Consider the following 24,511-nt stretch of genomic DNA (forward strand, 5'->3'; position numbering starts at 1 on the left):
TTAACCACTGAACTTGCAGTACCGAAATTTCGAAAAAGTGAGTAGGTGCAAAGTGCATAATTTTGAGGAAAGGAAAGGAACTGGGTCCAATTCGCAGAGTTGGAAGTTGATGAAGACGACTACGTCCAAAGCACAGCGCGATAGATTGGCACATAAACACGCCATGTCACGAAGGAAACAACAACAACAACATAAACACGCGGGATGTTAGGCTGCGGCGAAGACGTAGTGGTCTAATACAGTGACCACTGAAGCTGATCTGTTCGGGACGCCGCGGGTTCGAAACTCATTCGCAGCCATAGAGCGTTCTACTATAAAGTGTTTTGCATAGTCGGCCATAGAGCCTACTGGCAGATTGCCCATAACCCGGCGGGCTTCGGGCAGACACTGACGAAACCTGAGATTGGAGTTGTTTGTGCTAGCGCATTAAAAACAAATTTTGTGGCTCTGCAGGTGAGGTAAATTTTCTGTTGATTTCAACAGCCTACTCTTGCGCAAAATATGCTCACTAACTTTCTCAAGAATAACCAGAGGCTAGGTACAAGTCATCGTCCGTCACTTTGCCCTGTCTTTGTCAGTTATTTCGAAGGTAGCAAGTTAAGAACTTCAAAAATTACTTTCTTTCACATCTTTCTGTAAGAAATCACCAATACCGCGAAAAGTGTTCCAGCGATGGAGCACGCATGCTCTTTCCGCTGCTGTTAAACCTTCCCTAGCAAGTGATATAACGGCGCACAAGCCCCTGTTTACTCATAAAACTTGGGGGTTTCTTACGACGCTTCGATTAATTGTTAAGGCTGGGTTATGGCTGATTGCGATCCAGCTGGTGGCTGTTTACAAAACAGTGTTTTTCGATGATGTAAAGGAAGTGCACACGTTGTTTTGAGTCCGGCACTCTTGACTGTTTTATGGGCTTCGCTAACTTCCAGGGCTGGAATGATGTTAGTTTCCACGGCTCCAAGCAAATTCCTACTCCCAACCTCGATGTGCTGGCTTCGGAGGGAATCATACTCCACAACTATTACACAATGCAGCTCTGCACACCTTCAAGGTCCGCACTGCTCACCGGCTTGTACCCTATAAGAACAGGTAATAACACGCTTGTGGGGAGATGAAGAGGTCGTGCATGGAGTTTAACTACAGAGGATTGTAAACATGGACAAGCTTAGTTGTAAGCTGACTTTGGGGACAAATGGCCACTGAAGTATTGTCAGATACATGTTCGCACCTGCCGCGGTGGCTCGGTAATTCTGGCACTTGGCTACTGACCTAAAAGACGCGGGTTCGATCCTAGCCGCAGCAGTCACATTTCGATGGAGGCGAAATTCTAGAGGCCCGTGTGTTGTGCTATGCCAGTGCACGGTAAAGAACCTCAGGTGGTGTCTCTCATAGATTGAGTCGCTTTGGGACGTTAAAGTTCATAAAAGCAAAAAAGATGTGTGTTCTCCATTGTCCAGTATTTTATTCCAAGTGTCTGATTAAGTTCATCAGAGCCTTTCAGCGTGCTAGGTTTATTTTTAGTGTTGCACTTCACAGAAAATACGAGGAAGTACACGAGCAGTTTTGACATTCAGCAGCGCCACTCAGTGCATTTAGAAATAAAGACCTAGCCCCTCGGCCATTTTTACTAACTTGCAACGAAAAGACGAAAGCACCTTAGTTGACCTTGCAAAGCACACAGCTAGCTTCAGTCATGAAAAAAAATTACTGGTGGCTACCTTTATCTCTTTCTAAATTAACGTGGGCGTTGAAAAAAAGTGCACACACCTAGCGCCAAGACATAGCGTATAGGACATCGTTATCTAACGCCCACAGGGAAAGAACCTCGCCAGTGTAGTCACACTGACTGCGCTGACGCTATATTGGCCACTAAGGTTTGAAATACCTGCCAAATTCAGGCCCATTACATGGTCAGCACCAAGACGTCAAGGCCGTACATCAGACAGCTTTGGGCGCATAATGTCATCCTTGCATGACCAGGACTCTGAAGCCTTACGGATGGAATTTCGTGCCTGTGTGGAATCATCCTCTTTCGTGAAATTAGTTTCAGAATTGTAAATCGCGGTAAATATTAAGGCTGGTTGGTCACCTCAGCCCAAGCGATAGGCCGAATGAAATGGCCCGCAGTAAGTCGGCGCAACAGCGCTCTAAACTTTAAAAGTAGCATGAGTTACAAATAACGTTCCTGATCCAGGAAGGCGAGGTGCTAGGCCGATTTGTTGATTTTTACGGTTCTGCAACTATGAGCCATCTCCGACAGTAGCGAGACCCACGCTACACTGTGATGACTTGGGTCATCGAAATCAGTTTGGTACTGCTTCTTCTGAGCAAAAAAAAAACGCATTTGCCGCACGCAAGCATCCCAGCCTAACAGATTAATGGTACATTGCGTATTTCCCCGTCTTCTTATTAAATGTGACATTCTTTCAATTAATAAAATATTCCATTACCTGTCATGCCCTTCATTTATACCGGATTGTAAATACCACATATTTCAGAGCAGCTTTTCTTTGTCGCAGGAATGCAATCGGGAATTATTGGAAACATGGAGCCTTGGGGCCTTCCACTTGGCTTGAAACTTTTGCCCAGCTATTTCAAGGACTTGGGCTACGACGTGCATATGATCGGTAAAGTAAGGTATTCAGTAATGTGTCATCAACTTTGAGTACCATGGTTTTATGTCCAACATGTTCACTGATTTTCAGTAGTTTCTACCATAGTACCTTTCTTACTACCGCGCTCATTCGAGCGACACTTAAGTCAATCACGAATTTAGACGCATATTTTAGAGACACAATTTGACCGTTTGAATAATATTTAAACCTGTTATGTGGTTGCATAGAGCAAAGAAAAAAAGAAAACTCCTGGCGTCGTCCTCTGCCTGACGTGATAACGCATAGGAAGTCATTTTCATCCCCTAGATGTGAGTACTGTCACTTACCCAGAGGCTCATACTTCTAGCTAAATTAACGTGACAAACCTTATCCATACAGAAAGTTATTACCAAAACAAATATGAACAAAAACTCTGCCAGCCAAAACATCGCAACGAGACCAAGTATGTCGTAATCGGTCGCGTTGAAATCACGGGGATATGCGGTGTCACTGAAGACGCATTTCTTATGGAACAAAAAAATGAACTAAACTCCCTAAATCTCGTTTAGAGGAATCCTGAATCTCACTTTCTTGGCAGCAACCCAGTCGCTATTTTGTTAAACAGCTGTTTTTCCTGGATGGTACAATGATGCCCCTTCGATCGCTTTGAGCCTGGATAAACAAATGTTGCGCAATAGTGTTTGCCATTCAGTCTCCTCTTTAACTTCCCATCAGTTCGGTCTAAAGATTATTGAAAGCTTTATTTTATTTTTATTTTTTTTCAGTGGCATCTAGGTTTCATTAGAACGGAGTATACACCTCTAAAACGAGGATTCGACTCTTTCTATGGCTATTATAACGGTCAAGAGGACTACTACGACCACACGTCTGGATTCGTGAGTACACAGGACAATTTTTTCTTTTCCTTGTGGCGATGAAGACTAGAAACCACATTGAACATCAAGGCGCTACTTTACAAATAATTATCCTGCCTCCGTCATGTCGCGAACAAGACCATCCATAGTTACTTGAAGATTCTATAATTAATGTTTTTTTTTTTCGCCCCTCCCTACCTTTCTGACACTACCCAGCTAATACCTGGCTATCTTCATATTCGAGCAACCTGCGGGAAAAAAAATTGAAGGGCGCAAATAAGCTCCGCCTTAGGGGTACGATGCGATAGCTTTATTGGGTTAACGTCCATATGTGCGGAATTGGTCATTCTTGATTTTTCATTTATAGATCCCTGGCAGTCCTCACACAACTCTTGGTGCCGTGGTACAGCGGTTAAGCGTTGACCCTGCGATGACAGGTGCTCCCATCGGTCCGCAAGTTGCGATGACGCCACAAGGTTACGCACACTAGGTGGCCAACCCACGTTGCTTCTCTGGGGGGGTTTTCCGCGGATTCTTCGCTCACAGTCAACAACGCCGACGCTGGCTTTTCTGTGACACGAGTTCCTTAGCGCTGTCGCGTTAAAACCTACTGGCACAAAGAGAACGTCATGTCCTTAGGGCATGAACAGCTGAAAAAATTAAAAACTACGATTCCCACTACTCCTGTAAGAAGCTACCGCTTGTGGGGAAGTTATTTGACCCCGATAGACGTCGTTCTAGAAAGCACTCAAGCCGCGAATGTTAATTTAGGAGCAACAAAAAAATTGCCCGCATTCATTCCGTAAAGTAACATTTAACTTTTTTGCACATTTTTATTCGTGCTACGTGTTGGTGGCGCGTCTAGAACAAGCTCAATTCGCCCCAGTTTAAAGGCTGCTTAACTGGCGGTGCTTCCTTGGTGCGTCCAATACCCACCTGCGTCTAAGAGCAAGTCAGACATCAAAACGCATAGAAGTGCGAAGACGGAATCTAATATAGGAAGAGTGTGTCCTCTTAACTGCGACGACGCTCCAAGCCAATTCCTGAAATCGTAGACGAGGCCGTAGAAAAGCCTCGAAAGCATGGAAGAATGCGCATCCTTGGCAAGTCAGATAAGCATCCCACGGTGAAGTGACAAACGGACATCTGCTCTACCGCGTCCCCCGGCCTCGAAATAGTACCGCTCGTTCTTCAACGTGCGAAAAGAAAGGAGGCTATACTGGTGACCTTCCCGTGAGTACAAGAACTGGCCGCACAGCAATGTTGTGGGCAGTATGTTTCCGCGTGCCACCAAATGCGCTGAAAAATCTTTGCCGACTACGTCAGAGTTAGAAAAAAAAATAGGCGGCGTAGAGTATTCGTTCGGTTAGATATCGTACCTTGAAATTCTGTTATTACACTGCAATGACACGTGGTAGTGATGACAACATGATTAAAAGGATGATTTGTTGATATTTCCTCTCGTTCCTGTAGGAGCACGTCGGCCTTGACTTGAGAGACAACGAAGCCCCGACTTGGGGAGAGAACGGAACATACGCTACTCACTTGTTCACAAGAAAGTTTATCTCCCTGATTGAAAAGCACAACACGTCTAGAGTGAGTTCGTCAATTTGGCACACCGGAATTCACATAACAGATTATTTGGATGAACTGATTGACAGCTTGGTGCGTACGCATATCAATTGTCGGCGGATCAATCAGTCCTTTCTGTAAATAATACTCTGGCTTTCTTACACTGTAACATGAAAATTACCTAACGCTATTTCACTGTAAGTGTAGGCTCACATTACGTGGTGTGTTGTTTTCTGTTCATTTTTGTTTCTCATTGCTGTAAGTGTGTACTGCTTTTTTTTTTTGCTATGATATTTATGCTTCTGGCGTTCTTATATATTATAAGTATGACGCATGCTTGAGATTCTGCTTTGTAATCGCTGCCTGTCGGCGCGGCCCATCAAGTACACTGCGGCTTTGGCAGACTTGTGGTGTGTTTCATTACAACGACAACAGAGTATATTATTACAATTACTGAGTAGGAATGTAGGCACAACAAATGAAGCTTAGTAGTCCCAAACCTTGGTGACAAAAAAAAAAAAGGCTTGGAAAAGAGCAAGGACGATTTACAAAAAAAAATAGAAGGAAAGCGGAAATTAATGCGCTGCATAGATGGCCCTCACGAAGCGAGAGTGGGAGCACCACAAGGACTGTGCGCAAATACGCAAAGTTTTGAAATACGTGAAAAGATTTGGGACCTATGAGACCTGCGTCAAAAAAGGCTCATGCCTCTTACAAAAGCAGAAACTAATCGCAAGTCGTTGAACCGAGCCCAAATATTTTCTGCACAGGTGAGACAACTCAATCTTTCTTTGCTTTTAACCATGCGGACACCTAAACGGCCTTCCTGAAGCATTGCTAACAGCTCTACATATCCACCACGTGCTGCACGCGCGCTGTCGTAGATAGCCGGCGAAAACAAAAGGCGCCATTCGGAAAGCGAGCGCCAGCGGATGCTTGAAAGAAGCACTCACAGACGAACGGCATAAACACGCTTACGCGAGACCTGTAACGTTGAGCACAATGTCAAAGCCAGACTCCGACTGCCCCCCCCCCCCTTCCTTATTGTTTCTGTGCCCAGTTTACGATTCATGTCCGTGGTCGCCACGTAAATTTTAAATATGCCTTCGCCAAATCAACTTTCTTGATTAGAAATACAGGCAGCGGATGTTCTTTCTCATGCAGTCGTTCACTTAGCCTTGTCCGCGCTATGCTAGCGCAGTAGCGTAATAGCGGGATAATAGTAGTGAGAGTGAAAAGGATTTGTTTAGTCATCACGTATTCTGTTGCTCCCTGTTATAGCAAAAGCCGTGTAAACAATTTTATCAAAACGAAGTTTATTTCGAACTTTCAACTTTTTGCCTTATTCAGGGTCTTATGTACAGAATATTGACACGGGCAGAATATCAGCGTTCCGCCTTAAATATTACAAAGTTTCATTACAAAAGTACTAAAGTGGCTCTGCCGTCAGCTAGCGTTACGACGCGGATAAAACGCAGTGCTGTAACTTACGTTAAGGATGTCAGTGATAACGCTTAAGCATGACCGTAAGCAAACAGAAACATTCGGCCCTTTAGCAAACTTATACCGGTCTTTTACGAAGTGCTCTTTATGATTTCGATAATCGGCAGCAAAAGTATATGAATAACATTGTCGAACTCTGCTTCCTTATGTTCTTGTTCTCGTTTTCTTTTCTAAAGCCATTTTTTGGATACTTCAGCCACATCGCACCACATTTCGGAAGCGCGAACGACCTCTTTCAAGCTCCGGAGGTGCACATCAAAAAATTCTCCTACATTGGCGACAGAAACAGGACATACTACGCAGGTAATTCAGTTGCGCCTCGTTGTACGAAAACTATGCATGCGCTACCAGGCAGATTTGCCATGAGAAACCCCTCCCATTGTTTCCACCTTTCAGAAGTAAAGCTGCTGATGGGAAGCCTGTTGTCTTTATTCGCAGGCATGGTGGACGCGTTGGACGAGTCCGTAGGTGCAGTGGTGGACGCCCTCGGGAGGAGAGGCATGCTCAACGACACCATCATCGTTTTCAGCTCGGACAACGGCGGTCCCCTGTTCGACGGCCAGGCCCACGGGGCCAGCAACTGGCCCCTGCGTGGTAACAAGGCCACGCTCTGGGAGGGTGGCCTCCGTGCACCCGCTTTTGTCTGGAGCACGAGACTCAAGCAGCGCCGGCGGGTCTCGCGCCAGATGATGCACATTGTTGACTGGCTGCCTACGCTCTACTCTGCCGCAGGTGAGCGTTGCAGGGGCTACTCGTTCTGAAGGCTTGCTTAAAAAGGGCGCCTGAAGGCCGCAATGGTCAGCAATCCAATTGCTAGCGGTTTTTACAGCGTCGCTTGTCTTGCGGAGGGAGTGCAATGTTAGCTCGAAATGACGTCACCGTCAGGCGACGCTATTAGAGACGTTATCAACGGTCATGTTACCCACCGGTCCATGGGTCACTTCTCTTCTCTTTATTACCTCAAATACCCACAATTTGCGGGGCATTACATAAGAAGTGGATGCAGGAACAACACACATTTACAATCCAATATTGGAAGGGTTAAATATGATTGCTACATCAAAACTCAAAAATGCAAATGGACTGGTGATTGCAATCACCTTTTCTCGAAGGACATTCCACTCTAGAACTGATAAAAGCAAGAATGATGCAACAAATGCCACAGGTCATTCAGGAATCCATTGCAGTTTGACTCATTAAATGCAATACGTGGCCCTTAGACCATTTTACATATCCCCATGACTCGTTTCGCACCTGACGCTGACGCACGTCTGATACTGCGTGAGGGCTCTTTCGATTTTAACTTTTTTTGTGCAGTGTCACCTGTTAAGGCCTTCACGTTGAGTGCACTCTCTCTCAGCCGTGAACTGGTCCATCGCACCGTTTGCGAGTGGTTTCCCGAAGCTCGCCTCAAGGAACACCGTAGAAGTCATTATGTAAAATCTCTCACTAGCAACACTTCAAAGAATCATAGAACATGCATCCCGTCTCCACATGTGACTCAGGAAAAATCTCTCAGGGGGCTAACCACATGCCAAATGCTTTAAAGGTTCGACCAGGTAGAGCAGAATGCTTTTAACGTTAACCGCTGAGCTGTCTCAGCAGTGTAGAGACTTGTGGCTCAGTCGACGAGTGGCGCCCTGACGTCCATTCCAGACAGAGAGAGAGAAAACATTCATTTTCTCGACCCTGATCCGGGTCGCCGTCTCAAGTCATTTCCACAGGCGGGGCACGTATCACAAAGCAGTCAGCAGTGATATCTCAGGCTGACGGCGCCGGCTGGGTATGCAAAGAATAAATGGGGGAAGCCAGGCGTTCCCGAGCATTGCACCGAACGCCGTACTACCTTCAGGAAAGAAACATGGGCCGCGGCTATACGGAATAATTTCGACCGCCCCGGCCGACACCGGACCGGGCGTCCGACACATCCAGCCTTGAGGAACCCGAGTCAGTACCCATGGGCTACTCAGATATCCTAAATTATTATAAAGGGGTCAGACTGAAGTACCCACCCCAACATAAGGATCTAAGCAGAGAGGATGCTGTTGCATGGCGACAGCTGCAGACGGGTACTTTCCCGAATCTAAACCTTTTTAATAAAATGTTCCCTACGCAGTATGAGGCTAGGTGCCCATGGTGCGGAGCGAAACCAGGTTTATACCATATATCATAGGCCTGTCAAAAGATTGAGCCTCCAACTATCCATAGAATGAAAAACCCGAGTGCGGAGCAGTGGGAGAGTATGCTTTCCGGCGTAAGCTTGAAAGGCCAAAGGTGCCTAGTAGAGCGAGCTCGCGAGATGGCCATACTCAGTGGAGCCTTGAACTATAGGGCACCAGCCCTGTGAATGAACACGGAAGACGCCATCGGAAGATGGAAGACGCCGTCTGAAGCCGCGAAGATCTCTTTCCTAGAGCTCAATAAATGTTTTTCCGATCCGATCCGACCGCCTCGGGGTCCTTCAACGTGCACTGACATCGCACAGCACACGGACACCTTTTGCGTTTCGCCGCCAGCAAAACGCGGGCGCCGTGGCCGTGTTCGGCCCCGGGTACTCCGGCTCAGTAGCCGAACGCGCTAACCACTATGCCTTTTTCACAAGGTCACTCTGCGCATGCGCACCTCCAGCTCCACTGGTTTAAAATAAAACCGCCAGCTCCAACTGGGCATGCGCAGTTCATGTTAGTGAAATGCGCATGCGACAGATGGCGGCAGCTGTCAAGCACATATTTGCCACTTAGCAGGCGCAGCTAGCTCCAAGTAGAACCAGATAGCAGCTGCGTCTCCCACGTGCGCTTGTTTTCAACCAGTAGCACAAGAATTTTCGCCACTCACCAGAGGGCGCCTCATCTTGTGAAAAAGGTAGATTTGGGACTCATCTCGGATAGCCAACTTCCCAACAGCCCAGGTTCGTTACCGTGTTCTCAATCTCACCTCACGGTCTCCCAGGTGGCAAGCTTCCGTCTCTCGGAATCGCGGATGGAGTCGACATGTGGCGAGCGCTGTCGGATAGTTCGCCCTCCCCCCGCCAGGAGATCCTTCACAACGTGGATCCTGTGAACGCTAACATGGCGCTGAGAGCGGGCCGCTACAAGCTGGTGGCTCAGGCTCCACGAAGCGACCGCAACAAGCGCTACCCGCCCAAAGGAAATGACAGGCCCATGGACGACCTGACGCAGTTGCGGGCTGATTCAAGGCAGAGTTTGTTTAACTGTCTTTCAGACATTTGGCAGTTATAGGCACGATACATTTATGTCGGAAGAGGGACGAAGACGAGGTGTGAAACGGACAGAGCGCTGTTTGTAATTTTGCTTTGTCCCTATTTTGCTTCGTGCTCGTGCGTGTTGCTCTAAATGTATGTTGTGTCTCGAATATCAATTCGGCCAGCACACTCTGAGAAAACACAGCGCAAGTTTTATAGGACAGATAATACATTATAGGCCGCTCCTGTCGTGTCTTCTTTTTGCTCTACAAAGTTGCGCTAGTGTTCTCAGACAAACGTCTACCACATAATCAAGGAATACATGTTTCAAAGTATACCACAATATATTACTATGGAATATAACGCATTTAAATGCACATGATTACTGTGCTTTTTCCTTCTTTTCCTATAATGAAAACAGTGAGGGTAAATCATGGGAACTTGAGATCGTCGCAATATATTTATGTTTTCTTGTTAATGAAGCTCATGACATAGGAAGCCACTCTTGGGAGTAGGCAGATACTAATGACTCCAGCACCAAATCACTGCATTGCCAGTCACAAATTTGACGACCAAGAGCACATCCCATGATATGTTTTAATGCATACGGCAATCCACACTTGACACTTTGCCGCGCTCTTTTCCTCGCAGAGTGTTTAAAAAAAAACTGCCCGCGGTTACCACGCCTGTGTAAAGCGAGATTCAGTGAGAGCTTTTTGCGGTCTGAATGCCCTCTCAGTTGTGCTGTCGAGTGGCGCCCTCTACAGGCAGAGGTGTGAACGGCGCAAGCACTAGTTCACGCAGTTGAGCACAGAGGATGCGACAAAATAGTGGTGATACGCTGAACAGCGCCAGTTCATTTCGCTTCTCGTTTCTCCATCGTGGTATGCCAACGGCGCAGAACTTTGAGACTTGCGCTTAACAGCTGTCGGTGTAAAACACGAATGCAGGGCGGGGAAGGCCCTCGAGTCTCTGTACGGCCCTCTGCACCACGAAAGCGCGGGCAAGTTGCTGCGGGATGCCATGGTGGACTGTGGGCCAGGGACTGGCCTAAAACCACCCGGCAAGGCCCCGTATCTATTCGACATCGAGCGAGACCCATGCGAGATGCAAAACTTGGCCTCTACGCACAGGAAGGTGAGCGACACGTGGCTCTGGCACACGTGACACGAAGATCATCATGTCCGATATGCCCTGCCTAGTGCCCTTTTTTTTTTTAATTGCTTCCAAGCCCCAGGGTATGCTTCTGGGTGTACACCACAGGAGCCGATAGAAACTAGATGCTGTGCAGATACACCCGTGAAACGATGGGTCGAACTGCTGCAGAAACGAATTTCCTCCGACTGCCTTTCCGAAAGACTTCTCTAGAAGACTCCTCTAGAAGTCCATGTACTCTATCAAGACTATCAAAAACCTAAAGCTTCGTGAGCTGGTTTCATTCAGGGACGGGCACGACAGCTTACGAAAGTGTCTTCGATACCGGTACCCGATACCCTGAAGAAATGTGTTTCGGATACCGATGCAAGACACTTTACAAAAATTGATTTCCGATGCAGATACACGATACTGTATCGTCGATACTTCGAAACATCACTGAAATTGACACTATTAAAGGTAGGAATATGATCAACTGAGCTACAAAATTTCTCTGCGATTTCTGAACCTTTACTGTACTCGATATAGCGCACCGCTTTTTGAAAGAGTTTTTCTGAATCTGACGACACGGATTTCTTTACGCTCCCATTTATTTAAACTCCACTGGCACAGCTGGTGGTTTCGTTACTGCTTTGGCAATGGACTGAAGCCATGGTGATGTTGAAGACATCACTTCCACAACCATCCTAGAAAATCTTTTAATGCGCAAGCTTTATCGGTCTAAGCGGTGGCAAGAAACATATGGTGACGTCATCGAGTGGCCGTGTGAAGAACACAGCAAGCTCAGCACGGCCACTTCGGGCAATTATGTACATGTCGTTCGTCTACATATACTTCTCACTGGCCGACCTCAATGCGGCTGCCGACAAAATTGGTACCAAAATTGTGACCCAACCGTTCATCGCACAGCGTTCCGGGTGGTGTCACACGATCGCTCGTTCTATGTAGCTTACATGTGTTAGTCAAGTTGTAGGCTAGCTTGTGACAGGGATTGGAATCGACGAGAAATGCATCTTCAACTGCATTCCTGCCCAGACTCTGTCTCCTGCCTTAAGGCGCGGTTGAGATGTTCACCGAGATCTGAGACAGCTACTGCATCATTTCTTTTCCTTAAAAAATCAATTTTGTCATCAAGATTGCGATGCAACCGTTTGTCGTACAGCTTCTTGGGTTGTGTCACACAATCTCTCGTTGCACATAGCTTACATGTGCTAGTCAAGTGGAAGACTAGCTTGCGACACGGATTCGAACCGACGACATATGCATCGACATATGCATCTTCAATTGTTTGTTTTCGCATACTGATGACTACAATTAGTACACCGGGAGAAAATAGTTTTTAATTATCTGTCCCTTAGTTTGCTCCATATGTTAGGACCCAAGGTTTTTAGGCCTTACATCAAAATTCTGCATTGAAATTTATAAAGCAAAGCTTTCAAAATGCTCGTTCCATTCCGAAGTCTCCAAAAAGTCACAATAAGAACTTATTATTTAACATCGCCGTCAAAGAAGGCCTGAAATGAATTTGTACGTAATAGTCCACGCTTTTTCTTGGGAAAGACACACCTCGAAATACTATGCTGCGATAGTTCGCTGCAATAAAGTGATTATGAGAAGGGAATTGTATAGGCCTATCATCGCAATAGGCTCGATGCATGCTGAAAGTATCAGAGTATTTGTTAATCCGACACTAACTCTTTTTTCCTACTGTGTTATTTTCATATTTTCCCAGGTATTGCGCTCTCTGTTTAAGAGGCTAAGCATGCACATGTCTTACATGGTGCCGCCCCGAACGCAACCAGAAGATCCACGCTCTTATCCTGAGAACTTCGGCGGAGTCTGGTCTCCCTGGCTCGACTAGGAACTCGGCCAACTTCTACTACAGCTACAGCTCTGTACATATTTCTTTTCTTCTTTTTTTGTTATGCAGCACCGATAGCCTTCCCGTCCTCCTAGATGTGTACGTCCTTGAAAATTATGTACCACAGTAAAGGTTATTCTTTTTTTTTGTACATCCCTGTTCTCATCCAAAATGCTACGCTAAGAATCTTCTCCAGATACATGAACGTCTTTCACAAATTCTCTCCCCTCACCCCTCACACACACTGCTTTCCTATAAGCAGGATAAACTGTTTTGTGTTCAGAACTCGTGCTGCGCATAAACCCCGGTAGCAGCTTGGTTTTTTTTAAAAATCTTGGAGTAAAATTTTGCGCACACCAGTGGGAGAGATATGGTCGCTGAACTCAAAGACTTGATAAAAGTTTATCTGGTCTGTAAAAATGCGGTTAAAAATAAAACACAACCGCCTACAGCGAACCGATGATGAAGGTGACTTCCCAGCTCGAAGGACCTCCTTGTTTAAAGTGGCACGTGAACAACAACGTGAATGCTAAAGCATGCTTGAAAGGATGACTCAATCAGCATAAGTATAACGGTAGAAAACGACAGTTATTACAATGTAGCATACACGCCACATATTAAATAAGCAAAGAAGGCACAGATTGGACTACGCTCAGTGATCAATATTACTCTATGAATAAGAAGCGCGCAATGGTGGCTGATCATTACGTCGCCCCGCTCCTTCATCCCTTGCCACTGCTTGTCTGCGCTTCATCGCAGAGATGAGAATTTTGCGGGGGTCTAAGCACGCTATTCTACAGGACGCGCGATTCTGCTTGCCAGTCGGTTTTGCGGAGATTGCTCTTTGCGTCGCAGGCTGTAACTAATTTCATGACCTTTTATACGATTTTGTGTTTTGGGGAAGGGTTATTATACTGTTAAAATCAGAAGGGGTTGTACGCAGCAAGAAACCAACCGTGTTAAGGCTTGCTGCTTTTGGATGCTTCCTGAATGCGAGAAAAACTTACGAGAGTCTAAAACCGAGCCTGGGAACCCAATCCGTCGCTTAGGGCTAGCATTTGAAGCTCTGCAACTTCGGCTATGAGGGGAAGGAAGATTTCGCTCTTAGCCAGCGTTGTCTTTTTTATTACTGTTTAATTTGGGTACAATTTGTAAATCTTGAGTATACAAACTTCGGTTAATTTTCTGGTTCCGCCTTGTTACTGCAAGTCTTCATTACAGCGTCACCGACAGGGCACCTATAGTGCAAAGAGCCTTCACCGAGTACAACGAGCTGGTGGCCATCTGGTAAATGTTACGCACTCTCTAATACCAGTTTCAAAGGCCTGCATTCATTTTGTGCGTTTTCCATTAACTCAGATAACGTTGAACTATTTACGCAATCAGGAGCACATATCATGCCAAATTTGTCTTTTCTTCATGTCGTATTTTGTGAGCACTTTGCCAACTTGCATGTATATTTTGCTTTAAATAATTGCTAAAGCAACCATGTCGGATCAGAGCAGTTAAGAGCAGCTGGAAGCGAATGGCAGCAGAACACGCAAGCGTGCTACCGTTGTCTGTGGAAGCCCAGGTTGGCCGCAGGCTGGCGAAATTCGTCAACCGTGTACAGCTACGCACTGTAGCGAGCTGGAAGGACAGACGTGAAGTGGCCGCCTTCGCAATCTGATGGGCATAGCATTGAACTGCTAAGTCACTCGGATATTGAGTCTGATAGGAGACTATTCGCTGCTTATGTGAATTTCGCAAAACATTACACATAGGACGGCGTCCCAATACGCGTTCTCTGGCTGAGGTGTTTAAGGCTACGCGTTAAGCCCTTAGAGAACCCTTGAAAACCACGACAATAATTTTTCACGAGTGAATTTTTGTAACCAATCTCTTCCTTCTAGTGATTCAACAAGGCCAGAGAGCGAAAAACTTTCCCTCATAAAGGTATGGTTCTCCGTGGTACTATTTTACCGCGATTGAAGAAGGTCAGGAAGTAGGTCGGTTTTGATCCATACAGTCCGATATTTAATGTACCGTAAGAAATGATGAAATCTTAACCTCATATTTGTTAGAATTAGGAAAACAAAATTTTTATGAAATCAGCGTTATCTAGCTGTACAGCGTCATGATATATGCGACCTCGAATGAAATTATAATTAAAGAATCGTCTTGCTAACCTCATTTGGACGTCATTTTACCACCACCACCGGCTAGCAACAAGGGTGCTCGGCGGTCGTCGAACAGAATGCCTGCCGCTCTCAGCACTCAATTTAAAGCTGATAGCGATCTTTCGAGATACGCGTGCATAGCTGCCGCAACATTCTGGAAGAATATATAATCGGCCCTGTCCTGATGTGATCAATCGAGATAAATCTGGCCGCGTCTTGCATCACAAAGCGATAAAGCGCCGTGCCGGCATCTGTGAAGAATGAACAAACACTACAAAGATCCGTGGCAATATGAATGAGGGGCATCTGGGCAGAGTTTAAAGAAGGTAAGTCAGGTGTGCTTAGAGCAGGCTTCCTAGCAAAAAAAAAAGATGGGAAGATTGAAGGACAACCGTAAGGGCTAAATAGGGAACTGTTATGGCATTTACAACTCGGAAGAGTAAGCACATTCAAAAAATGTTTTCGGGTTACTAGGAAAGATCCTTAGTAAGCCCAACAACAGTGGAGAAACTTTTTATTCGACAGTCTCAAACCACTTGCATTTTCTCTTAGACAAAAAAAAAACATTTTCCCTGTTTAAGACCATAATGAAATGCTCTAGCTGCACGAAAAAGGCTTTCTTTCTAGCGCAATAGTTTTCTAAGAGCTTTGGAGTACATTGGTTTGCCTGTGTCGTCACGAACGGCAACGAGAGATTCCTAGTTCTGAATTAGACAACAACAGTTTTTGTTTGTATAATATGCAGTTTTCGTTGATCGATTTATGTGTGGCGTATTTGCGAACGGAATGCTAAAATATTTCAAACTCTTTTTACCTACGAGATGTCATCCCTGTTGTCGATTATGTATTTAAACTGACACCGAGGACAAATAGAAGTATGACCTGTATCAATAGGACACCGCGCTCTAATCACAGAGACCACAGCCACCGAAAACGTGGGTTTTATGAGCTAGAAAGAACAATAACAACGAAATACAGAGGCCATTCACTGGTAGATATCGCAGTTCATACATCGACGATGAATTGTAGGCCCGAGTCCTGGAGGCTACGCTCCAACGTCGTTCCCTTCAAACATGTGGCAACGCGGCGTCAAGAGTCAATCTCATGCATCGACTGGCATGAGATTTTGTAGCGATAGCTACATTACAGCAGCATTTCGACCCTTCAGCGTGGCGGCGCCGCCACGCTGTCACGTGGTTGGTCACGTGGTGCGAGCAGCTGCCGGCGGCGCGGCGGAGTGGCTGATCACGTGGTTGGTCACGTGGTTGGTCACGTGACCAAGTTCCACTCGGCCATCTGTATACCTGTCGCGTCACTCCAGGTTTAACCAGAGCTAAACCACCGCCAATTTTCTTTGCATTCGATTTTCTCTAATAAATGCGTCTTTTGCTACCGAAAAACTCAACGTATAACCAGAAAGCACCACATGATGAGATTTAGTGCGCCAATACCAACCCCCCCCCCCCCCCTCTCTCTCTTTGATTTCGCAGATGTTTGTCTGTCCGAAGCATCTGACAGGTGGCCCACTGGCTTGTGGGCAACCTCCCAGCACGTTTTATGGCCAACTATGGCAAACACTTTATGGCAAAATACTTAGGTTTAGAACTCGTTGCGGCGCGAATAGATCAGCTTCGCTGGCCAGTGATTAGACAACTACGTCACCACCGCAGAGGAACATCCCACGTGTTGAACTGGCAGTCGCTCACGCTGTGCTATGGATGTCGTGGTATTGCAATTGATTCAGGACACACATGGGTTCAGAATGCAATGGATTCAGAACACACCGTTGTCGCCTTGCCCTCTTAAATCTATCCTCGAACCTAAATCGAAGCGAAGACCAATGTGCGAGCGCATCTAATTCATATCTGGACTAACCTCCTTAAATAGTCCATCGTTTCTTTACAGATAACGATAACTGGAGGCTTTAGTAGAGGCTGGAGGAGAAGGTTAAGTTTTATAACAGCATTTTATGGTCACTCAGACCACTGACATGAAATTAACTTTATCACCTCTGCATCGTCTATAAACCAAATCAAGTGCATTATTATTACCAGTTGGCATGTGGATCGTTTGGGTAAAGTTTAACATTTTCAACGAGGTCAGCATATCCTTCAGACAGGCAGTAGGATACAAATAAGCTGACCGAGTCAATGTCTCGAAACTTAAAATCGCCATAGAGTGCACAGTTTGCGCGAGGAAAGCGACAATTCATTTCGGGCATGGCCTCGTGCAGATCGTCACTAAAAGAGATGCCGCAATCAGGCCGGAAATTTTATTTTAATTTTCCCTCACCATTATAAAGGTTGATTGTTCCATTCGAATTCGATTCTTGCTTTTGTTTTTAATTTGCTTTGACATGAAGCTATTAGCGATGCCCAATTGTTTTATCTGCCTTCTCCCAGTGAGGCTATTTTGTTTCTTGTGTTTTCTTAGCCCAAGAAAAGAAAAATATTATTTGCTGTACACTATCTTCTGTCTATACGTATGCGAATTGACAAAGGCGGCTGTGCGCTTCGGTTCCGCGCTCATATGGCACGCGCTTTCACTCATCAATCAATAGTTGGATGTCTGCGCAGCGCATATGGTGTCGTTTTCGTTTCTATGTATACTGTCCTGTCTTATTCGTGCAGTGTTGCCTTTCACTGAAAGGAGCCAACTAGCCCGCATGACTGCTCTACTAATCTAGCACGCGGGGAGTAATCTCTGGGCATTGAATGCGGCAGGTGCTCAGCAGAGAAGACTGCAGAGTTTGTTTTGGAATTGGGCAGTTTCGCGAAAAGGGGGCGATTCCTGGATTCTCGGAAGCGGTCCAATATTCGGGCACGCTCTCTTTCAGCTCTTTCTAAGAGCAGCGTGTGATAATACATGACTCTGATTATATCGAAATTTTGCCCTTGGCATCTTTATTCACATGGAAGTTATATTTAGACAGCCAAAGAGGATTTTCAGAGTCGCCACAGTTCCTTGCCCTTTATTGTTGAATATAGCTTCCCCATAGTATGGTTAGTGCCGAACTGGAACTGTGTTCCTCTGATTGATGAGTTTGCACGAATTTTTCAAGCGCGTATACGCGGTGTCAAAGACGACTGACCAGTTTATTTTATGTCCGAGCTGTCCCGTAATTTAGGGCAATACTGTATTCTTAATGAGTCTGACCCTTCCAAGTGCTAATAAAATGCAGGCAACCAGGCAAACAAAGCTTTAGGACCATGGTTCAATAAAATATGATCGGAGAGGGCAAGTAGTAACTAACTTAGATAGGCTTTGAATCAGTATGAACAAAAAAATGGAGGGGATACTTAGCTCCGCCTTAAGGGTATGACGCGATAACTTTAATGAGTTATTGCCCATATATGCGGAACTGGTCATTCTGAACTTTACATTCATATGTCCCTGGGAGTACTTATACGCACCTTGCTGAATGGTGCAGCGGTTAACGGACGCGCCACTGCCCTGCGATGGCAGGTGCTGCCACCGGTGGACCTCCTGCGACCCAGGTTGGTCTTCCCGAGCAACATATCGTGACCAATCATAAACTGAACTGCCCCCTGCCAGTGTGGTTAGCTTGCTCACAATTCGGTGGGCGACCTTGGCAGCCCACCAGTTTGCTTCTCCGGGGATGGACGCCTGGGCCACCGTACGCAAACGTATTCATCGCTCGCAACATATTGTCTGCATAACGAAAGCCTTAACGCCGTGTCGTTAAAATCATTCATTAAGCAATATGCACCAAGAATGAAGAATGTCAGGGCGGTACGACACCGTACAAAAGAATGGCTCGATAGGGAATGCAAGGTTGCGGTTGTGGGGCCCCCGTCTCACTAGCATTCAAATCCGGCGCCCCCATCCCCTTCGCGTCCCACTCGTCCCCCCGAGGCCCCTTCCTTCCCGGCGGTGAAGGGGGAACCGACTAGAGGGATCCGGCGTGTCACCGCATGCGCTCTTTCGCCTCGCTCTATGATTTCTGGACTCTCCACGCCACAACCGTCTCTGACTGACACCCCGCAGCGGACAGAGAGTTGCGCGCGTGTAAACTATAGTAAATCCCTCTTGTTTGAAAGAGCGCCGTCAGTCTGTCTCTGTGTGCCCTCGGGCAGAGGAATTGCACTCAAAAATGGAGCTCAACTGAGGCTTTAATTATCCTCTGTGAACGATTTCTCTGCCCACCATCCAGTGCAGCCAGGCTCTCAGCAATCGTTCCTTGTACGTGGCATGGCGACGCCATGTTGCTAATACGCCTAGCGCCCAGAGCTGGCAGGAGGTTTGCTTAGGAGTCATGTATAGCCCTGCAGATTTTTTTTTTTTTTTGGGGGGGGGGGGGGGGGGGGGTTGTTGTGCTTTCTTAAAAATCCGAGTATCGTCTGTCTTTACATTTTCGTTTGTAGATATTTCGTAGGGGCATGTTTTCTTGGTACGTTTGTCACCACTTATAACGTTAGTCTTTGTAACCGGATTACTGACGAGGGTCAGACGGCAGTAGCGCGTGTAATAATAATAATAATAATTGGTATTTTGGGGAAAGGAAATGGCGCAGTATCTGTCTCATATATCGTTGGACACCTGAACCGCGCCGTAAGGGAAGGGATAAAGGAAGGAGTGAAAGAAGAAATGAAGAAAGGGGTGCCGTAGTGGAGGGCTCCGGAATAATTTCGACCACCTGGGGATCTTTAACGTGCACTGACATCGCACAGCACACGGGCGCCTGTAAACTTGCATTTTTTGTCGCTTCCTATTTGCCTCCAGTAAATATGCCGCTGGAGAGGGAGAACTGTGCACTCTAATCCCAAATGCACTTATGTGCGAGTACGCATTCCCTTTCCTAAAATGGAGTGTCCGGGAGAACACCCTACTCCCTTTCTACTCCTTTCTGTTTAGAGTGTGAGAAGTCCGAAGCTTCGGAGGCCGGCAGTCAGCGATGAGGTGAGGCACGTGGCTTCTGTGATGAGAGAGGTAACGGAAGTGTTTGCTGCTTTGGTACGTCAGCTCGGTTTGGTGTGAAGCGTCATCCAAGTCGCAGCCATAGATGGCAATCTCCAGTCAGCGGGTGACTGTGGAGGCCGCCACCTTTTCAGACTATTTGCACGTAAAATCAGACCGCGAACGAGCTCCTCCAGCAACTCGGGGACTATCAGAGTGCGCTGGATGGGCACGTGGTGGAAGGGCAAGTCTTTCCTGCAGCTCTTGTCGAAAGTGCGGCGCGATGGAGACTTTGCCAGCCGGCCTTCAATTCAATGACAGACTTCGAAGAGCATTTCCGCACCGACTTCATCCCGCCTAATTATGCGTTCGGGATGCTCAACACCCAGAGGAAAGATTCCTCGAATACACAAGCGCAATGCAGGAGATCTATGATGGAGTAGATATGACGTCAAACGACTAAGACCAATTGGCGAGTGGGCTCAGGCAGTGCCAATTACATTTCGCGCCGTACTTGCGGGATAGTTGTTTTGAAATACCTCCGAGTCCTTGACATAGGAGGCGAAGTACTCGTGCTCAAACAAAAGAACATTGCCGGGGGAAGATCCGCCCAGAGAGGGTATCACCCTCCCACCGTGCAGCAGTGTCTGAGCTCTTGGCTCAGTGTACTTCACATTCTCATCAATAAAAAAAGGAGGCACTTAAACTCGGCCTTAAGGGTATGACACGATAGCGTAATGGGTTAATTCAAATATATGCAAAAAGGCACTGTACATTCACAGATCCCTGGGAGTCCTCATGTCCATCCTGGTGCAGTGGCGTAGTTGTTAAGCTATGCCCCACTGCCTTGCAATGGCAGGTGCTGCCACCCGCGGGCCCTGTGTGGCCGACGTTGCTCTTACCGAGCGACCAATAATTAATTTAACTGTCACCTGCCATGGTAGGTAGTTTGCTCACTATCCGATAGTGAGGTTTTGATGACGCCACAAGGTCACGTGACCTATGCGGCCCACCTGCCTCCGAGGTTGCTCTCTGGGAACAACCTGCAAGTGCAATGCCAGTGATTTTTCGCCAACAGCGCCGACGCAGCATTTTCTGCGTAACGGGGACTTTAACGCTATCGCATTAAAAGAAAACACAACCACGCGATCGGAAAGGCACCCTGCTACATCCCAGCAATGACAGCATGCGCTGCGCAATTACCGAGCTTTCTGCTACAGCACCGCCTGCGAGCGCACCGGGCGATGAACTGCGCTTTTTCTTTTTTAGCTTGGCCTGGTCTTCGCAAACCTTAGCCAGTTTCCATCTGTAACCGCGGGCTATTCAAATCTACTCGACTCCCATTTGATTTGTCTATTGCTCCGTAGCACGTTCATGCGACTGATGGACTTCGTGCTAGGCGATTCAAGGTTCAACTACGCTATGGCGTGCCTCGACGACGTTGTGATATTCTCACCGTCATTCGAGGAGCTCTTCATTAAGCTGAATTCATTTCCCGAAATAATGATACGGATGATCTAACAATGCAGGGAAAGCAGCTGGCATCGAAGACTGTGAAGCTTCCTTTTTGATGACGGCACTTTAAAACCTAATCATGACAAAACGCTGATAATTCTAAACTACACCCGCCGATCGATGGAAGTGAAAAACATGCGGAGGTTTTGGACAGCGGTTGCTTTCTGCCAGCAATTCATCCCCCGCTGTTCGGAGCTCCGACCGTCGCTGAACCTCCCGTTGCGCAATCTGCATTTTGCCTTCAGACAAAATAAATGTTTTGCAATCCAATCCTGCTGTGCATAGGCTTAAAGGGAGTTTGGGGAAATGAGAGGGCGACGCATTTGTTTCCTCGGCGTGCGCGATAGCGAACACCGCTTGTTTGCACCACCGCGACTTGAAGAAGCAGTTCGTCTTGAAGACAGATGCTAGCGACTACGGTGTCAGACCAATTTTGTCGCTGGACAAGGAGGGCTAAATAGGCTCTGTTGCGTTCGCTAGCCGTAACCTCACATTAGCGGTCAGAGTTACTGCGTTAGGAAAGGAATGCATGGCTATCACGTTCGCATTGTCACAGCTGAACAAGTATACCTAGCCGGAGCGGTTTTCACCTTGCAGACAGATAATCAGGCACTGTTTCATTTGACTGCTCTGGACGCCATTTAAAGTGCCGTAATATGGTCTAGTTTAAAAACACAGGCGCGCGTAGCAGACTTATGCCGACTTCGTATTCTTTGCTGTAACATGGGAAGTTCACTGACTACGAACCTCGCATACAGCGACCGCAATCTGCGCGACAGTCAGGTTTATTAATTTATAAGAGGGCTCTAATTATTTTGCTTTGCGCCCAGAGTGCCTGAAGCACAACCCGTAAAATTTCTGTATGGGGCATGAATTTAAATGTTTGCATGACGAAGCATGTGTTGGCAAGAATCCTAGTTTAAGGTTAGAAAAATGTTTGGGCCTTTGAATCACGATTTTTTCGACATCGAGATCTTGAAGTCTTTGCAGAAATCCTAACACAGGAATAAATTTTCATCGCGACTGCCTTTGGAGTATTTGAAATTAAACAGCCCTTGCTTACTGAGTGATTGTTACAGAAAGCAAAAGATAGTCATCATCAGCAGCATCATCATCAGCCTGGCTACGCCCACTGCAGGCTAAAGGCCTCTGCAATGTTTCTCCAATTTAACCTATCCTTTGCCTGCTGCGTCCACCGTATCCCAGCAAAATTCTGAATCTCATCCGCCCACCTAACTTTCTGCCACTTCTGCTACGCTTGCCCACTCTCTGAATCCACTCCGCTACCCTTAAGCATCAGCAGTTATGTTAACTTCGTATTACATGCCCTGCCCAAGCCCATTTCATCCTCTTGATTTTGATTAGGATGTCATTAACCTTCGTTTGTTCTCTCGCCCACTCTGCCCGCTTCCGGTCTCTTAACGTTACACCTATCATTTTTCTTTCCATAGCTCGCTGCGTTGTCCTTAACTTAAGCTGAACCTTTTTCGATAGCCTTCACGTTTCTGCCCCGTAGGTGAGCAGTTGTAAGATACAGCTACTATATACCTTACTCTGGGCGGATATTGGTAGGTGAGTACAGTAGGCGAGTACCGGTAGGATACAAGTGTTGTATACTTTTCTCTTGAGGGATATTCGTAAATTGCCATTCGTGATCTTAGAAAACCGGCCAAATGCGCTGCGCCCCATTTAATTATTCTAGTTATTTCCCTCTCATGATCCGCATCAGCGGTCTAAACCTGCCCTAAGTAGACATATTCATTTACCACTTTCAGCACCTCCCTACCAATTGTGGACTGCTGTTCCCTTGCGAGACTGTTGAACATTACTTTGGTTTTCTGCATGTTAATTTTTAGACCCACCGTTCGGCTCTGCCTGTCTAACTCATTGGCCATGCTTTGCGGTTGATCTCCTGAGTCACTTAGCAGGAAAATGTCATCAGCAAATCTAAGATTATATAGGTATTCTCTATTTACTCTTATCCTTAGCTGTTCCCAGTCCAGGCCTCTGAATACCGCCTGTAAACAGGCAGTGAATAGCAATGGCGAGATCGTGTCTCCCTGTCAGACATCCTTCCTTATTGAAATTTTATTGCTGAATTTATGGAGGACTATGATAGCTGCGCAGCTGTTATAGATATCTTCCAGTATTTTCACGTAAGACTCTTCTATCCTGATCCCGAAATGTCTGCATGACTGCTGAGGTTTCCACTGACTCAAAGACAGTGAAGGCAGTCATACGAACGTGATTTTGGAGCATATGGCTAAGATAGTGCTCAGCCTGAAATGTGAACCCCACTTCAAAAACATATGTGCCGTGATTCAGGCTACTTTCAGTCCTAACAGACGAATAAGAATAATAGGCATTCAAAGTTGATAAAATATTTGTTTAAAAGAAACAAACAAAAAATCTGCGCTCTCTACTGTGCATATAGATCAAAGTAATTTAAAAATTGCGTTTGTCGCTTCTGGAATACATTTTATGGAAACGAGTGTTTGATATTAAGCGCGTTATACAATCACAAAAGCACTTCATGGAAGTTTTCTTTAGGTATGTCTGGTTTCTGCAGCCGAATCCTCGTTTTTTGTCAGACATGCGTAGCAAATACGAATCACGTACTTTTATGTTTTCTTCGCGGTGTCCACTATCGCAGCGCAAGCTTTCACTCTTGGTAAAAATATGAAACTCTACGCATGGAAGCGCGCGTTTTCTTTAGGACAGGAACTGTTAAAGTCTTTCCATCATCAGTAGCCCTCTCCTACAACGTGGTTGGCCTAGCTAGCCTCGGAACAGCTGACGTATTGGCTGGCCCTGATGACTACGGCGCAGTAGATCCTCGACGTTTAAGGCTCCGTCGCAATAAGCTTATTTCCCTCGCTCTAACTACTTCAGAAAGAGTATAATAATTGGACGAAAACAACCCAAAAATCACTCGAACGTTGTAGCATTCCGAAAGTGTCTGACTGTCGAAGAGAGATGTTGTAGTGAGATGAGAGCACTGACTAGGACAGACCTCCAAAGACAAACCTATATTGCCTCTGCAGGGACTGTTGACGTGGACCTGGAAAGATAACGTCATTCGCATGAACCGACCTAGGGCAGGAGGGCAGGAGTATTTCGAACAGCTCGAGTGACCTTTCCTGCCGCCAACTCTTCAT

General features: G+C 46.4%; 1 protein-coding gene across 1 annotated transcript in view; it reads left to right on the plus strand.

The window, feature by feature from the left end:
* LOC144124309 (uncharacterized) overlaps positions 1-13,857 on the plus strand; it is a 42,440-nt gene extending 28,583 nt beyond the window's left edge. The window contains exons 12-20 of the mRNA XM_077656944.1: positions 930-1,089; positions 2,520-2,632; positions 3,380-3,490; positions 4,943-5,065; positions 6,721-6,847; positions 6,983-7,276; positions 9,494-9,740; positions 10,697-10,883; positions 12,634-13,857. Coding sequence (XP_077513070.1) covers positions 930-1,089; positions 2,520-2,632; positions 3,380-3,490; positions 4,943-5,065; positions 6,721-6,847; positions 6,983-7,276; positions 9,494-9,740; positions 10,697-10,883; positions 12,634-12,762 — 1,491 coding nt within the window. The 3' untranslated portion in view covers positions 12,763-13,857. The remainder of the gene's footprint in view (positions 1-929; positions 1,090-2,519; positions 2,633-3,379; positions 3,491-4,942; positions 5,066-6,720; positions 6,848-6,982; positions 7,277-9,493; positions 9,741-10,696; positions 10,884-12,633) is intronic.
* The last annotated feature ends 10,654 nt before the right edge of the window (positions 13,858-24,511 follow it).

Source organism: Amblyomma americanum, chromosome 3, assembly GCF_052857255.1.
Source record: "Amblyomma americanum isolate KBUSLIRL-KWMA chromosome 3, ASM5285725v1, whole genome shotgun sequence".
Classification (NCBI taxonomy): domain Eukaryota; kingdom Metazoa; phylum Arthropoda; class Arachnida; order Ixodida; family Ixodidae; genus Amblyomma; species Amblyomma americanum.